This window comes from Cetorhinus maximus, chromosome 23, assembly GCF_964194155.1.
Source record: "Cetorhinus maximus chromosome 23, sCetMax3.hap1.1, whole genome shotgun sequence".
In the NCBI taxonomy this organism is placed as follows: Eukaryota; Metazoa; Chordata; class Chondrichthyes; order Lamniformes; family Cetorhinidae; genus Cetorhinus; species Cetorhinus maximus.
The window spans coordinates 10,996,914-11,009,948 of NC_135901.1; the positions used below are offsets into that span (position 1 = coordinate 10,996,914).

A 13,035-nucleotide genomic window follows, 5' to 3' on the forward strand; every position below is an offset into this window, starting at 1 on the left:
ACTTCAGATGCAGGTCCAGGTAGCTTTTAAGTGAGTTGAGTGTTTCAGCCTCAACCACAAACTTAGGCAGTGAATTACAAACTACAATTTTATACATCATTACATCCCTGCTTTTGTATTCAATATTTCGCCCAATAAATGAAAGCATTCCATATGCTTTCTTGACCATCTTGTCCACCTGTCTTGCCACCTTCAAGGCACTGTGGACATGCACTCCAGGGTCTCTCACTTCCTCAATCCCTCTCAATAGCTTCCCGATTATTGAACATTCCCTTGTTTTTTTTGCCCTCCCCAAATGCATTACTTCACGCTTTTCAGGATTGAATTCCATTTGCCACTTTTCCACCCATTCAACCAAACCATTGATATAATTCTGGAGTCGACAGCTATCCTCTTCAACTATCAACTACATGGCCAATTTTTGTGTCATCTACAAATTTCCCAATCATGCCTCCCACATTTAAGTCTAAATCATTAATATTTACAGCAAGGGCCCCAATACTGAGCCCTGTGGAACATCACTGGAAACTGTTTTCCATTCGCAAAAACATTCATTGACCATTACCTTTAGTTTCCTGTTGCTGAACCAATTTTGGACCCAACCTGTCACTTTCCTGACAAGTCTGCTATGTGGGACCTTGTCAAATCCCTTACTGAAATCCTGGTAGACAACATCCACTGCACTATCCTCATAAATCTTCCTTGTTACTTCCTCAAAAAATTCTATTAAGTTAGTAACACAGGATCTTCCCCTAACAAAACCAGGCTGACTATCCCTGATCTATCCGTGTCTTTGCAAATGATAGTTTATTCTGCTCCTCAGAATTGTTTTCAATAATTTTCCCATCACTGAAGTCATACTGACTTGCCTATAATTTTCTGGCCTATCCCTCGCATCCTTTTCAACTAATGGTACAACGTTCACAGACCTCCAATCCTCTGGGACTTCACCGGTATCTAGTGAGGATTGGAAAATGGTACTCAGAGCATCTGTTATTTCTTCCCTGGCTTCTTTCAACAGATTGGGATACAGTCCATCTGCCCTAGTGATTTATCCACCTTCAAGGATGTCAGTCCCTCCATTACGTCCTCTCTCACTATGCTTATTGCATCCAATATTTCACTCTTCCCCTTTAACTACAATGTCTGCATCATCCCTCTCCTTAGTGAAGACAGAGACAAAATACTCATTGAGAACCCTGCCCACATCTTCTACATCAACTCACAAGTTACCATGTACATCTCTGATAGGCCCTACCTTTTCCTTAGTTATTCTCTTGCTCTTAATGTACTGGTAAAACATCTTGGGATTTTCTTTGATTTTACCTGTCGACATTTTTTCTTATCCCCTCTCTGCTATCCTAATTTCCATTTTTACTTCACTCCTGTATTTTTTATACTCCTCTAGGCTTTCTACAGTATTAACTCTTTTGTGACTGTCAGAAGCTTTCTTTTTCTGCTTTATCTTGGCCTGTATGCTTCTGGATAATCAGGGGGCTCTATATTTGGCAGTACCACCCTTTTTCTTTGTGGGGACATGTCTACACTGTGCCCGTAGAATCTCACCTTTGAATGGCTCCCACTGATTTGACACAGTTCTTCCTTCTGCTAGCTGTATCCTGTCCACTCTCGCCAGCTCACCTCTGAGCTTTGTAAAATTTGTCTTCCCCCAATTTAGTACTTTTACTCCTGTTCCATCTTTGTCCTTTTCCATAATGATGCTAAGTCTAACTGTATCCCTCTAAAAAGGAACCCTATATATGGGCCCCACACTTTAGGAAAGATGTGATGTTCTCGGAGAGGGTGTCGAGGAGATTTTCGAGAACGGCACCAAGGATGAGGGACTTCAATTAGCTGGAGAGACTGGAGCAGCTGAAATTGTTCTCTTCAGATCATAGAGTCATTTAGGCATAGAAGGAGGCCGTTCAGCCCGTCGAGTCCATGCCAGCTCTCTGTTGAGCAAACCAGCCAGTCCCATTGCGCTGTTCTACCCCGTAGCCCTGCAGGTTTATTTCCCTCGAATGTTCATCCAATTTCCTTTTGAAATCATTCATTATTTCCACTTCCAACACCCTCGTAGGCAGTGAGTTCCAGATCAATACCACTTGCTGTGTAAAAATGTTCTTCCTCACATCTCCTGCCCAAAACCTTAAATGTGTGTCCCTTCATCCCTGTACATCAGCTAATGGGAACAGCTTTTCTTTCTCCACCTTATCTAAACCTGTCATATTCCTGTACACCTCTATCAAATCTTCCCTCAAACTCCCTTGCTCCAAGAAGAACAACCCAGGCCTGACATCTAAAAAAAAGGACAAACAAAATATGTTAATAGCTGAAATCAAATGGGACTGTTTGTTTTCTGTTTCAAAAGTATTATGAAAATATTGTACTGGACAGTGAAGGAACTGGAATAACTCATCAAGGGTGCAGTTCAATGGAATATATCAATCTGGTGCCCATATACATTGCCATGAATTCAGGGAAGTGTAGAGACAAAATAAGTGAGATATTTGTATCCTTTGCCTGTGAACATTTTTAAAAATAGAAAACCGCATTTGAAAGCCTGGCCACTACCTGAAATATCAGGACCATACTGGGGGAGATAATAGAAGATCTCGAGACTGTTACCCACTTTGATCTTTTCATGAGGTCACCTGAAAGTCAATAATATGTCATGATTTTGGGATAGCAGTGTGAGTGTACAGCTGTGATTTGTTACGTGTGAGACAACTAACAGCGGGAAATGCATGGTGAACGTGCGCTGAAGAACTGGTCCCAACCATGCACAGCTACCTGACACCCAGAATGACATTAAATGGTGATTGTGACCAGGGGAATGAGACAACATTTTGACATCATCAAGGATTTGACACATACTCCATAGTGAAACTGACTTTAAAACAACCAGGACAGAATTAAATACACTGGTCATGGTCAATAAGTGAGTAACATTAAATTAAAAAGGGATAAGAACTTGGACTGAACAATTAGAGGCTTAGCAGAAATAATACTCAGTAAGAACTAGCCACAAGTTGGATAGGGATAAAGAGAGAGCTGGAGAAACTTGTACATCTATGCTTGACTTGTTGCTCAAAGCATATGTCCTTATGTACTTGTAACTTAGAACTCATGATGCTCCTTCAGGAGGAGTAAAGATCAGGTCGATGTTACCCCAGCGGGGGCCAGAACAGAACTGGAAAATAACAGAGTGAAATTGAGTGAGGAGTCGGAGAGAGAGTTCTCTTCCCCTCAAGGTGTGGACTGTAAGAATGCTGGGGTACCCCTAATTTGGCATTTCTTGCTAATTAGCAAACGTTAAATTAAATTCTATGACTAGTTATGCATTTATTTTTAATTTGATTGTTACATTTCTCCTGCTTCTACTCCTGTTGTGATTACGCTTTGGGTAAAGATGGTTGACAAGTGACAGGATGGGAAATTGTGCTTTGGGTCTTCATTGACCGAATGTTTTATTGATCCAAAAGGTTTAAAAGGGGCCAAAGTTCAGCAGTAAATATAGCATAGCTGAGAACAGATGACTTGCTATATGCAGGGAGATAAACAGCTCCCAGAGGACTGAGTGTTAAGGCCACCATGTTTTCACTGGTTGGCCTGGGAACGCTGACTCCCTGTCCTGGGGATGGACCGTAGGGAAGCCAATTGTTTGAGAGTTTGACATGGCTGGACGGGTGTAGATGATTCAATGACGGGTTTTGTAATCGGTCCATTCAAATGATGGCTCGGCAATGATTGGGTTAAGTCAATCTGCATAGACTTTGCGATGTAACAAAGTATAAGAAGGAATTCTACAAGAACAGAGATTTTTAGAGACAAGAACAAAAATTGCTGGAAAAACTCAGCAGGTTTGACACTATCTGTGGCAAGGAAGACAGAGTTAACATTTTGAGTCTGTAATACTCTTCATCAGAACTAAAGAGAAATAGAAATGTGGTGAAATATAAGCTGTTTAAGGGGGGTTGGACAGGTGGAGCTGGATAGAGGGCCAGTGATAGGTGGAGGCAAAGGAGAGATTGCCAAAGATGTCATAAACAAAAGGTCAAAGGGGTGTTGACAGTGTTGACATTAGCTAAAGGATGTGCTAATGGTGACATTAAGGGTAGAAAGCAGGATGAGCAAGGTACAGATAGCCCTAGTGGGGGTGCGGTGGGGGGGATACCATAAGATCATAAGACATAGGAGCAGAAATTAGGCCATTCGGCCCATCGAGTCTGCTCCGCCATTCAATCATGGCTGATAAGTTTCTCAACCCCATTCTCCCGCCTTCTCCACGTAACCTTTGATCCCCTTACCAATCAAGAACCTATCTATCTCGCTCTTAAATACACTCAATGACTTGGCCTCCACAGCCTTCTGTGGCAATGAATTCCATAGATTCACCACTCTCTGGCTAAAGAAGTTTCTCCTCATCTCTGTTCTAAAAGGTCTTCCCTTTACTCTGAGGCTGTGCCCTCGGGTCCTAGTCTCTCCTACTAATGGGAACATCTTCTGCACGTCCACTCTAGCAGTATTCTGTAAGTTTCAATCAGATCTCCCCCCTCATCCTTCTAAACACCATCGAGTATAGACCCAGAGTCCTCAAACGTTCCTCATATGTTAAGCCTTTCATTCCTGGGATCATTCTCTTGAACCTCCTCTGGACCCTCTCCAAGGCTAGCACATCCTTCCTGAGATACAGGGCCCAAAATTGCTCACAATATTCTAAATGTGGTCTGACAAGAGCCTTATAAAGCCTCAGCAGCACATCCCTGCTTTTATATTCTAGTCCTCTCGAAATAAATGCCAACGTTGCATTTGCCTTCCTAACTACCGCGTCAACCTGCAAGTTAACCTTAAGAGAATCCTGGACTAGGACTCCCAAGTCCCTTTGCACTCCAGATTTCTGAATTCTCTCCCCATTTAGAAAATAGTCTATGCCTCTATTCTTCCTACCAAAGTGCATGACCTCACACTTCCCCACGTTGTATTCCATCTGCCACTTCTTTTCCCATTCTCCTAACCTGTCCAAATCCTTCTGCAGCCTCCCTGCCTCCTCAATACTACCTGTCCCTCCACCTATCTTTGTATCATCTGCAAACTTAGTCAGGATGCCCTCAGTTCCTTCATCTAGATCATTAATGTATAAAGTGAAAAGTTGTGGTCCCAACACTGCCCCCTGCGGAACTCCACTAGTCACCGGCTGCCATCCTGAGAAGGACCCCCTTATCCCCACTCTCTGCCTCCTGCCAGACAGCCAATCTTCTATCCATGCTAGTACCTTGCCTCTAACACCATGGGCTCTTATCTTACTGAGCAGCCTCCTGTGCGGCACTTTGTCAAAGGCCTTCTGGAAGTCCAAGTAGATAACATCCATTGGCTCTCGTTTGTCTAACCTACTCGTTACCTCCTCAAAGAATTCTAACTGATTTGTCAGGCATGACCTCCCCTTGATGAAACCATGCTCACTTTGCCCTAATTTACCATGCACTTCCAAGTATTCTGAAATCACATCCTTAATAATGGACTCTAAAATCTTACCACTAGGGAACAGGCAATTCTAGATTTAGTGATGTGTAATGAGGCAGATTTGATAAGGGAGCTTAAGGTGAAGGAGCCCTTAGGAGGGAATCGAAATAGGCTAAAAGGTGGGGCTAAAACAATGTTGTCACCATTGTCACCTTAATGTCACCATTAGCACATCCTTTACCTAATATCACCACCGTCAACACCCCTTTGATCTTTTGTTTATGACATCTTTGGCAATCTCTCCTTTGCCTCCACCTATCACTGGCCCTCTATCCAGCTCTACCTGTCCCAACACCACCCGTCCCAACCCCCCTCACCCTTAAACTGCTTATATTTCACCACATTTTTATTTCTCTTTAGTTCTGATGAGGAGTCATACGGACTCGAAACATTAACTCTGCCTTCCTCGCCACAGATGCTGTCAGACCTGCTGAATTTTTCCAGCAATTTTTGTTTCAGATATCCAGCATCCGCAGTATCTTGCTTTTATCTTAGAGATTTTTTAGAAGTTTTACATATTACATTGACTGGTGCCATGGCATCTGGGACAGACCAGGGAGCATTTACGTGGAGATGGTGCTTCTACCCAGAGTGTAATGGTAATGCTGCTGCACTTTGATACTACTGCTCAGACATGAGCAATTGTCAGGTCTCATTTATACTGACTAAAATCTAATCATTGTCGCCAATCAATGTTATCACTGTGAATCATTTAAGAGTTTGGGAAAGGGGGACAAAGAGTTAATTAACTCCCTGAACCCCATTTTCTAACATCGCTGTGTCAAAAATAAAATCACATTCCCCCTCTCTGGCTCCTTTGCCAATTACCTTGGAGGGACTCACTTGCTGTTAAAGAGCCTGCCAACCCCTCTCACCCACTTTCCCTAAAGTGCATGAAGCTAATCATGAAAGGTCCAGAAAAATCAAATATTTTTATTGATAAAAGTTCATTAATGAAACAGAACTTTTTTTTAAAACGTAAATTACTTGAGGATCAAAGACAACCAGAGGTAAAAGGATTTGCACAATGTTCTGAACCCAAATGGTTTCTCTTTAGCTCCTCTGTACGCTGTTCCTGTGACTCCCCGCTTTGGACACAGGGCCACTGAACCCTGAGGGGTCCCATCACCAGCAGCCCCGGTCACCCCCCACTTCTTCCCCAATTGGCTAGAAGCCCATTTCCCAGTCAGCCAATCAGCATCTTCCCGTCTATTAGTCGACACCCATTGCAATTTCTTAACTGGGACGTAGGCCCCGTTATTCTCGGCTAAATTCAGCCCTCAGCTCCGTCGCCTGGCTGTCGTTGACATGAGCAATAGAGACAGAAAGAAAGGTCAAATGGGAATTGAAAACTTGTGCAAGTTGAAGCTTGAGGGAGTGCTGGACTGTTGGAACTGCTCTCTTCTGGATGAGAAGCCAACCCAAGGGCCCCGTCTGCCCCTTTGGGTGGACTTGGACGTTCCCCTGGCTACAATTTCAGAGAAGAGCAGGGACTGCTGTGTTTCCTAAATTACAACAGTGACTACACTTCAAAAAGTACTTCATTGGCTGTAAAGCACTTTGGGATGTATTGTGGTTGTGAACGGCCCTTACAAATGCAAGTTTTTAAATTCAAGTTTTGTGTTACCTCATCTTATGATCTGTAACTTAATCGATTTCAGCCACCCCCAACTTGCCAATTAATGAATTCACTTTGGTTCAGACAAGAATTTTGACAATTAAGGCAAAGGCAGAATTCTCTGGATTGTAAGTTTAAAAAAAGGTTTATTAAAAGAGAAAGGTTTACTTCACAACTTTAAAATAATGACTTTACAACCTCATGTGGTGATCAGTGCATAAAAGTATAACCCTCTCTGGCTCCTTCTTTGACAGCAATTCTTATAGAATTCAGCCTCGGGAGTCTGGCTCCTTCTTTGACAGTAATTTTCTTGGAACTCAGCCTGGGGAATCTTCATACTTGGCTAACAAGGAAGACCTTCAGAACCTCTACTTTTATGTCCAATGTGACAATTACCCCGTGTCAGAGTGGGGCTTGTTGTAACATGACAATTGGTTAATTTAATTGGATCCCAAATTACTTACACCACCTTCTCTCATTATCTTAGACAGGAATACAATAGAACTGTTTCATATGATCCCTTTATCTGATTCTATGTGATCCCTTATACAGTTCCAAATGTTGAGGCTAATCAGAATTTGAAGGTCTCTCTTGCCAGTACATTTATCTTCATTGCACATTCTTTACATACACAGCAATTAAAGTATTATATTTTTACAGCAAATAAAACTCAGTCTTTTACTATAACTACTGATTCAGAATTGATTTATTAATTATAATTCAATTAAGGCTCACTACTTATTCAATCAGCTGTTACTGACTGGTAGCTAATTAATACAGTAATATTTAATTCATAGATTTGGTTGACACAAGAATGAGTGGTTCAAAAAGACAGTTTGCAGAAGACAATAGTTTCTTATTAATCTTGATTGGATTGAACAATGAGCCTTCTTGAACTGAACTTTGGTAGAATATGATGTCCTATAACTTATCAAAATTAGAAAATAGTTTCTTTGTTTAAACAATTTGCATTGGGCCTGCAGGTTCTGGAAACATTTATGTTGATGCAGTTTTTATGATAAAAAAATAAAGATCCAGCCACGTTAGAGTTTAAAATGGCTTCCTTAACCTTGTTGCCTATAACAGTGAATACAGTGTGAAAGTGATTGATTTTTAAAACTAAATTTAGCTACCCAGGCCTACCTACAGTTTCATGCATTACAACAGTGACTAGACTTCAGAAGTACTTCATTGGCTGTAAAAAGCTGTAGGAGGTCATGTGGTGGTGCAAGGTGCAAAGAAATGCAATTTTTTCCAATTGTCCACAAATTTGGATATATTACGTTTTGTCTGCACATCAAAATAACATGGATTGAGTCTTAATTTTGTGCAATAACCTTGTCTTTGACAACATTTCAAACACTCTTGTGAAAATCCAAACATGCTGCATCCTGAATTATTTGTGTTGAAACACAGCGAGTTTTGTGATGTGGAACGCACTGCCTGAAAATGGTGCAGAGAGCAGATTGGACTCTATCTGTCAAAACAGAATTGGGCAGATTCTTGAAAGGAAAATAAAATTGCAGGATTCTGGGATTAACTGGGTAGTTTCTCAAATATCTGACATGAACACGATGGGCCAAATGGCCTCCTTCTGTGCTCTGTGAGCCTTGTGTGCATTTAAAGTGAGTGGCAATGACCGAGAACCCACTTCCTATGAGTGTGCTAGAAGCAGAGATGATGGCATGATTTCTGAAGGAAATTGGATGGGCACTTCAGGGAAATGGAGCACTACAGGGATAGGACTGGGCAATGGGACTGACAGGTTTTCTCTACAGACAGTCAGCATGGACTCAAAGGGTCGAATGGCCCCATTCCCTACACTAATGACTCAATGATCTAATGAGAGAGATTTCAGCTGCTCCAGTCTTTCCAACTAACTGAAGTCCCTCATCCCTGGTGGCAATATCGTAAATCCTCGCTCCAGACTCCCTAGAACTTCGCAAATTTCCTTGAATGTGGGGCCCATGTGTAGGGCATTCTAGAGGGATAGAATGAAAAACACGGAGTTTATGTTCAACTAGTTCAGAACCATGGTTAGACTACACTGGGAGGATGGTCAACATTTGTGATCTCCATTTAGAGAAAGGAAATAAGGCACTGGAGGAGGGGAAACAAAGATTCACAAGAATAACACCTGAACTGAGAGTATTTAACCCTCAGGAAAGGCTGGGGCGCTATTCTCTAGAAAAGAGAAGACTGAAGGGTGACCTGGTGGAAGTCTTTAAGATTATAAAGGGGTTCAATAATTCAATAGGGATTTCATGAGAAGCATCTTCATCCAACGAGTGGTGAGAATGTGGGACTCACTACCACAGTGAGTGGTTGAGGTGAATAGTATGAATTCTTTTAAGGTGAAGCTTGATACATACATTAGGGAGAAAGGAATAGAAGGATATGCTGATGAGGGGAGATGAAGAGGGTGAGTGGAGGCTCATGTGAAGCATAAATACTGACAAAGACCAACTGATCCGACTGGCCTGGCCCCTGTGCTGTAGACTAATGGAATAGAGACAAATGTATTTATTTTAAATCTACCTGTAGTGGCAGGAAATACACTATTTACTATTCAGGATAAAATAAATATACTTCAACAGCTTTTGTGGATCATTTCAGTGGAAATGTGCACTCCCAGGCTCAAAGAGCATCAGCTCACTGGAAGCAAAGTTGTGAGACCGGCCAGTCCAGTAGAAAGAAACCCTCTAACCCTCCCACTTCACCAATTGTCAGAATGAACATGGATCAGTCCTGGATTAACAGCAGCAATAACAGCAGAATCCAACCCCTGCATTCACTTGTGAACTCGCTGGTGTCTCGGTAAGTGTGATGAATGAGTGAATCCCTTCCCACACACGGAGCAAGTGAACGGCCTTTCCCCAGTGTGAATTCGCTGGTGTGCCCGCAGGTTGGAGGACTGAATAAATTCCTTCCCACACTCAGGGCAGGCAAATGGTTTCTCCCTGGTGTGAACTCGCTGGTGTGCCCGCAAGTTGGAAGACTGAGTGAATCCCTTCCCACACTCAGAGCAGATGAACGGCCTCTCCCCGGTGTGAACGCGTTGGTGAGTCCAAAGGTTGGATGACGTTGTAAACCTCTTTGTGCAGTGAGAGCAGCTGAACGGTCTCTCCTCAGTGTGAATGCGTTGGTGGACCCTCAGATCTGCCGCACTTTTGAAGCTACTCAAACAGTCAGAGCATTTAAAGGGTCTCTCATCGGTGTGAGTGATGTGGTGTGCCATCAGGCTGGATGACTGAGTGAATCGCTTCCCACACTCAGAGCAGGTGAACGGCCTCTCCCCAGTGTGAACTCGCTGGTGCTTCTGCAGGGTGGATGACTGAGTGAATCCCTTCCCACATTCAGAGCAGGTGAATGGCCTCTCCCCAGTGTGACTGCGTAGATGAATCTCCAGCTCTGATGGAGCTTTGCATCCCTTCCCACAGTCTCCACATTTCCATGGTTTCTCCATGGTGCGTCGCCGTGTGTCTCTCCAGATTCAACGATGAGTTGAAGTCTCGTCCCCACACAGATAATGTGACAGACAACAGTCTCTCACTGCTGTGAATGGTGCGATGTTTGTTCAGATTGTATAACTGGTTAAGTCTCTTTCCACAGTTAGTACACTGGAACACATTCAGTCAGGCGTGTGTGTCTCGGTGCTTTTCCAGTCACACTGATGTTTAAAACCTTTTGAAGCAGACAGAACAGACAAACATTTCTCCTTCCAGATTCAAAGGCCAGTGTTTTACACGTCCCAATTAATCAAGTGACTTTGTGAGGTTACGATGTGATGTTTTGGGATTTCTGTCTGCAAATCCTCTCCTAAAATAGTGTAAAAAGAATTTACAAAAGTCACCATTGTCAGTATAGGACAAAAATTCAGAACAGCCAATTCTAGTTGCTTTGGCTTATTCTTTCCTCTCTTGATATACAGGTGGAATGGGGCTCTACAGAGAGTCAGCATGGACTCATGTTGCTGAATGGACAACTTCTGTGCCTTATTGACTGGAAATAAATACAGTACTATATAGGAAAACTAGAAATAATAAATGTACTTTATTAAAGAACCATAAAAATCTAGCATTTACTGTCTTAACACTAGACAAACACAATCTATATTCAAAAATAGAGTCATAGAGTTTTACAGCACGGAAAGAGGCCCTTCAGCCCATCGTGTCTGTGCCAGTCATCAAGCCTCTATCTACTCTAATCCTATTTTCCAGCACTTGGCCCATAGCCTTGTGTGCTATGGCATTTCAAGCGTTCATCTAAATACTTCTTACATGTTGTGATGGTTCCTGCCTCTACCACCCTCTCAGGCAGTGAGTTCCAAAAACCCCCCACCCTCTGGGTGAAAAAATCTTTCCCCAAATCCCTTCCAAACCTCCTGCTCCTTACCTTAAATCTATGTCCCCTGGTTACTGACCCCTCCACTAAGGGGAAAGGTTACTTCCTATCTACACTATCTGTGCCCCTCAAAATTTTGCACACCTCAATCAGGTCCCCCCTCAGCCTTCTCTGCTCTAAGGAAAACAACCCCAGCCTACCTACCCCTTTTTGATCCCTTTTTTTTACTGTCATTTTTATTTCTTAATTTTTATTTATCTTTTTCCAACTTATTTTCATTATTATTATTTTTAAAATTTATTTCAATTTTTATTCATTGTTTTATCCCCAGCTTTTAGCCTTTTCAATCTTTTTTCCCACCACCATCCCCTCCCCCTACCCCATCCCATCCCACCCCACCCCACCCCACCCCACCCCCACCCCCACTAGGGCCATCTGTCACTTTCAAGAGTGCTTACCCTGGTCCTGCCAATATCACATTCTGCTTTCCACTCTTCATGTCTCCATTAGCACCTCCTTTAGCCAGTACCACCACTATTAACAGCCCTTTGACCTTTTGTTTATGACATCTTTCGCAATCTCTCCTTTGCCTCCACCTGTTACACCTCCTTTAAACAGTATATATTTCACAATATTTCTATTTCCCTTTAGCTCTGAAGAAGTCATATGGACTCAAAACGTTAACTCTGTCTTTTTCTCCACAGATGCTGTCAGATCTGCTGAGTTTTTCCAGCACTTTTTGTTTTTGTTCCAGCCTATCTAGTCTCTCTTCATAGCTGAAATGATCCAGCCCAGGCAACACCCTGGAAAATTTCCTCTGCACCCTCTCCAGTGCAATCACATCCTTCCTACAGTGTGGTGACCAGAATTTCACACAGTACTCCAGATGTGGCCTAACACTTTTTACAACTCCATCATAACCTCTCTGCTCTTGTATTCAGTGCCTTGTCGAATAAAGGTAAGTATCCCATATGCCTTCTTAACCACGTTATCTACCTGTCCTGCTGCCATCAAAGATTGATGGACATACACACCAAGGTCCCTCTGACCCTCTGTACTTCCAAGGGTCCTACCGCTCTCGTGTATTCCCTTGCCTTGTTAGTCCTCCCAAAATGCATCACCTCACTCTTTAATGTCCTACCTTACTAGCTTGTCATCTTAAATGTCAGCCATCTCCTGGGGAAATCACCCCTTTAATTGTTAACATTAGGAAAGAGAGCAACCTTTCAACCAGACAAATTAATGTGTCAGGTTGAGGGAACAAAGAATGGCAATGATTTTAAGAGAAAGAGACGTGAGCCAACCTTTCCAGAGTCTGCACCCTCCCTGGATTCACTTCTTCTCCCTTCAGTTCCTGCAAGTCCATAATTAAACCCCAGAATTAAAAAACAAATAGAAGTAAAAACATTGATTTCCTCACAGATGTTGCCCAGAGGAGCAAGTTTTGGTTTGAAGCTGATTGTCTCACCTTTCGCATTGTGACGTCCACAATGGAACGTTCACCGAATCAGCCAATAGGAATCACTCTGTTCCGCGGTGACGTCCTCGGG

General features: G+C 42.7%; 2 protein-coding genes across 2 annotated transcripts in view; both read left to right on the forward strand.

Moving 5' to 3' along the window:
• Positions 1-13,035, forward strand: part of LOC144698217 (uncharacterized) — a 141,715-nt gene that overhangs the window by 59,098 nt on the left and 69,582 nt on the right. The gene's annotated exons all lie outside the window — the stretch shown is intronic.
• LOC144697800 (uncharacterized) overlaps positions 1-13,035 on the forward strand; it is a 56,659-nt gene that overhangs the window by 30,668 nt on the left and 12,956 nt on the right. The window contains 1 exon segment of the mRNA XM_078569792.1: positions 10,781-10,786. Within this exon segment, the coding sequence (XP_078425918.1) occupies positions 10,781-10,786 (6 nt within the window).